Source organism: Oncorhynchus mykiss, chromosome 19, assembly GCF_057628025.1.
Source record: "Oncorhynchus mykiss isolate SJ-2025 chromosome 19, ASM5762802v1, whole genome shotgun sequence".
Classification (NCBI taxonomy): Eukaryota; Metazoa; Chordata; class Actinopteri; order Salmoniformes; family Salmonidae; genus Oncorhynchus; species Oncorhynchus mykiss.
The window spans coordinates 69,824,250-69,829,249 of record NC_143040.1 but is presented as its reverse complement, the minus strand read 5'-3'; the positions used below and the strand labels follow the sequence as shown (position 1 = coordinate 69,829,249).

Sequence of the window (5,000 nt, the reverse complement as noted above, 5' to 3'; positions counted from 1 at the left end):
ATGTCCTTAGACGCTCTCATCTCGATGGCCATCCGTTTAGATAACCTTCTTCGGGAGCGCTGGTGTCCACCTCACCACTGTCCTGAGGCAGAGCCTAAACCCATGGAGGTAGAGGCCACACACCTCTTCGCGGCAGACCGGCGTCATCAAGTTTGCATTTAAAATTGGCGAGAAACAAACAGATTTCATTCCTCAGTGCCTTGGGGTGAGACAGGGATGCAGCTTGAGCCCCACACTCTTCAACATATATATCAATGAATTGTCGAGGGCACTAGAACAGTCTGCAGCACCCGGCCTCACCCTACTGCATTCTGAAATAAAATGCCTACTGTTTTACTTTTATTTAACTCAGCAAGTCAGTTACGAACAAATTATTATTTTCAATGACGGCCTAGGAACAGTGGGTTAACTGCCTGTTCAGGGGCAGAGCGACAGATTTGTACCTTGTCAGCTCAGGGATTTGAATTTGCAACCTTCCGGTTGCTAGTCCAACACTCTAACCACTAGACTACCCTGCCTCCCCATTTGTTTGCAAATGATCTGATGCTTCTGTCCCCAAACCAGAAGAGTCTAAGGCAGTACCTAGATCTTCTGGACAGATTCTGTCAGACCTGGGCCCTGACTGTGAATCTCAGTAAGACAAAAAGAATAGTGTTCCTAAAAAGGTAAAGTAGACAAGACTACAAATTCTCTGTAGACACTGTTGCCCCAAAAATAATTACACCTCAACCTAAATATCAACACCGCAGGTAACTTCCTCAAGGCTATGAATAATCTAAGAGACAAAGCAAGAAGGGCCTTCGATGCCATCAAAAGGAACATGAAACTCAACATCCCAATTAGGATCTGGCTCAAAAAACTTAAATCCATTATCAAACCCATTGCCCTTTATGGTTGTGAGGTCTGGGGTCCAAACAAGAATTAACAAAATGGGGGGTAAAAAAGCAATTCCGACAGAATTCTCCATAAATATACTTTGTGTACAACGCAAAACCCCAAACAATGCAGAGCAGAATTAGGACTCATTAGTTATCAACATAAAGAAAAGAGATGTTAAATTCTACATCCACCTAAAAGGAAGCGATGCCCACACATTCCACCACAAAGCCCTCCCCTACAGAGAGATGAACGTAGAGAAAAGTCCCCTCAGCCAGCTGGTTTTGGGGCTCTGTTCACAAACACAAACAGACCCCACAGAACCCCAAGAGAGAAACACATTTAGACTCAACAAAATTATGAGAAAGCAAAAATAACTATTTGACACACACTGGAAATAATCAACCAAAAAAACAGAGCAAACTAGAATGCTATTTGGCCCTAAACAGAAAGTACACAGTGGTGGAATACCTGACCCCTTTGACTGACCCCAAATTACGAAAAGCCTTGACTATGTACAGACTCAGCGAGCATAGCCTTGCGATTGAGAAAGGCCGCCGTAGGCAGACCTGGCTCTCGAGAGATTAAAAGATATGTGCCGAGACTGCCCACAAAATGAGACGGAAACAGAGCTGCACTTCCTAACCTCCTGCCAAATGTATGACCACATTAGATACAGATATTTCCCTCAGATTACACAGACCCACAAAAACAAATCAAACATTGATAAACTACTATGTCTGTTATGAGAAATAGCGTAGTGTGCCGTCACAGCAGCAAGATGTGTGGCCCGTTGCCATGAATTAAGGGAAACCAGTGGAGCACAAGCAACACTGTACAAATACCACCAATATTCATATGTTTGTTTTCCCATTCATACTTCAACTACTTGCACATTGTTACAACACTAATAATATGTGTGTAATATTAACCAGTTATGTGTAGTATTACATTTGAAATGTCTATATTATTTAAAGTTTACCTTGTTTATCTATTTCACTTGCTTTGGCAATGTAAACATATGTTTCCCATGCCAAAAAAGCCCTTGAATTGAATTGAGAGAGAGAGAGAGAGAGAGAGAGAGAGAGAGAGAGAGAGAGAGAGAGTGTGTGATGAACAGAGAGAGAGAGAGAGAGAGAGAGAGAGAGAGAGAGAAAGAGAGAGAGAGAGAGATGAACAGAGAGGTAGTGAAAGAGATAAACATAGAGAGAGGGGTAAGGGTATGTGTTTGTGTTAAGCCCCCGTGTGTATTGATGTGTTAGTGTATCTACCATCAGCTCTGGTGGGAAGATGATCTCCTGAGTGGGGTCCAGAGGGAGGAAGTCAGCTGGGTTGTAGAGAGGAGCAGGCAGCACTGAGGTACTCTGAGATCAATGAGACACGCCATTGAAACATCATTAACCAGTTATATCTACATTATTAACCATTTATAGCTACATTATTAACTAGTTATATCTACGTTATTAACTAGTTATATCTACATTATTAACCATTTAATAGTTGTATTTTTTAAAATGTTTTGGTTCATTTACGTTGAAATATTTAGCTCTTTTTTTATAATTCAATCATTTTATTTAAGTTAAAATGTGTATTTTATTAATAATATAGCGCTGAAATCGTGACTGCATGTCACCTGTGTGACGGCACGGGTGTGATTGGCCGATAACTGAAACAATTCTCCAATCATCCAACAGACATTGGAACTTTCATGTCGATCATTTCTGGTTGTAAAACAAGTGTGTGTCTGACTCACGAGGTCCAGGTCACACATGTGACCGTCTACCCATCATGCATTGCGCTTGTGATACAGGCACGGATAATCGATTTCTTCCGCGTTCTTTCATAACACTGTTCTTAATGTGTTAGAACAAAGTTCTTTGTCACTTAAAAAATTTTCTGAGTTTCTCAACTTTACCACAAATAACTTCAGCTATATGAGTAAAACTTGTTTTGTAAAGGCTTTTGCAAAAAAAAAAATAAAAAAAAATGTATATCTCTGAGTTTTAAATGCAGGGATTGTGATGGTATAACTCCTCCTATCCAGCCGGCTAATCTATTTATTCAAATGTCAACTGGACAAAGAACTGGCTTTTTTGTTTCACCTGCCGGTTCCTGGAAGGACAAGGACTGTGTGTGGAGATGAGATGACTGTTCAGGCTCATAGTTGCCTAGAGACGTTTCCAGACCACAGCTGAATTGTGGTGTGCTTTAGGCGATGCCGCTATCCTGGTGGGTGTTACGCTTTCGGCCATAGAGGACTAGATATGTACCTAGAAGCAGCTTCTTCAGGGACGGTGAGTTGCCCTCGTGAAGAGCTATTGGCCATGTCAGACTGTTGATCAGCTCCACTCAAGCCAACAGACCAACAGCTCCAGTCAAGCCAACAGACCAACAGCTCCAGTCAAGCCAACAGACCAACAGCTCCAGTCAAGCCAACAGACCAACAGCTCCAGTCAAGCCAACAGACCAACAGCTCCAGTCAAGCCAACAGACCAACAGCTCCTGTCAAGCCAACAGACCAACAGCAACTACCTACTTCCTCCAATTTCATTCATTGCTTTCGACCTACTGTACTAGATCTTGTGTACTCGATTCTTTGATTGAAAGAGAAAGATAAAGAGAATGAGAGAGAGAGAGAGAAAGAGAGGGGGATAGAGACATTCTAGTTTGTTTTTTACTGTTCTTCAACAACATTGTACAACTGGCAGGCTGAATTGCGAGTATAATTTAAATCAACCAAATATTATTTCAAAACACAATAAACTAAATACAGTGCCTTGCGAAAGTATTCGGCCCCCTTGAACTTTGCGACCTTTTGCCACATTTCAGGCTTCAAACATAAAGATATAAAACTATATTTTTTTGTGAAGAATCAACAAGTAGTGGGACACAATCATGAAGTGGAACGACATTTATTGGATATTTCAAACTTTTTTAACAAATCCAAAACTGAAAAATTGGGCGTGCAAAATTATTCAGCCCCCTTAAGTTAATACTTTGTAGCGCCACCTTTTGCTGCGATTACAGCTGTAAGTCGATTGGGGTATGTCTCTATCAGTTTTGCACATCGAGAGACTGACATTTTTTCCCATTCCCATTCCATTCAGTATTGATAGTTACTCTACGTTTTTAAATCTAAATATTTTTTATGGGGGGGGGGGGGGGGGTATTATGACACTTCATTGAGAAAGCATAGAAATCACATGAATCAGTAGGAAAAGGTGGATACAGGGATTGACTTCAGGTCTCCAGTGGGGAGATATGTACATGTGATTTGTGCCAGAAATGTTACCAGTCAACCATGGCTCTGCACACCGTCTATTGAATGAGAATACTTACGTTGGCACTCTCGTCAGTGTACCCTTTGGTCTCTACTCTGTTGGTCATGCAGCAGCCATTTTCCATCCCTTTGCCACCACAACAGCTCCTCTCCTGTGACCCGCAGACGGACACACACACACACGCACGCACGCACGCACACACACACACACACGCACACCACAGATTGGAGAAAAAATTATGGAAGTGAAAGCAGAAGAAAGAGGAAGACGATGATCCTTACTCATCCTCAGGATGCTCAGGGTGTGGTTGTGTGGTCTTACTTTGGTGAACGTCTTGTACCCCTCCAGAATTGGTCTGTAACCAGTACAGCGACACAAGTTCCCTGTGGGGACAACAACAGTGCAACATTACCTGGCTCAAACCTGTCATTGACATAACAGTTCATGTTATTCATTAAGTCAAGTTCAAACCTGTCATTGATGTGTGGTTCAAATGGGTCTAAATGTCTGAATGTACATTGGTGAGGTTTTTCTTTTGACAGGAAGACACTAGTTGGTAGGGTTGCAAAATTATTTTCCAAAATGTCCTGGGTTTCGAAAACTTGTGATTGGTTTTGCAACCTAAATGTTGCAACCCTACGAGTTTGACACCAAATTTACCTTGGAACGCCTCCTCTATGTCAGCCATGCGGGGTGTAGGGTTGTTCCTGAGCAGAGCATACATAGACATGACGATACCTGGGGTACAGAACCCACACTGAGAACCATGAGACTTAGCGATACGCTCCTACACAGAGAGAGAGAGAGAGAGAGAGAGAGAGAGAGAGAGAGAGAGAGAGAGTA

General features: G+C 42.1%; 1 protein-coding gene across 7 annotated transcripts in view; it reads right to left on the bottom strand.

Moving 5' to 3' along the window:
- xdh (xanthine dehydrogenase) overlaps positions 1-5,000 on the bottom strand; it is a 50,680-nt gene that overhangs the window by 38,824 nt on the left and 6,856 nt on the right. For 4 of the 7 annotated variants that reach the window (XM_036955272.2, XM_090211632.1, XM_036955273.2 and 1 more), the window contains 4 exons: positions 4,818-4,944; positions 4,479-4,540; positions 4,216-4,308; positions 2,148-2,240 (listed from right to left, as the gene is read on the bottom strand). In XM_036955272.2, coding sequence (XP_036811167.2) covers positions 2,148-2,240; positions 4,216-4,308; positions 4,479-4,540; positions 4,818-4,944 — 375 coding nt within the window. The remainder of the gene's footprint in view (positions 1-2,147; positions 2,241-4,215; positions 4,309-4,478; positions 4,541-4,817; positions 4,945-5,000) is intronic. The other 3 variants (XM_090211629.1, XM_090211628.1, XM_090211631.1) reach the window with 1 other exon arrangement.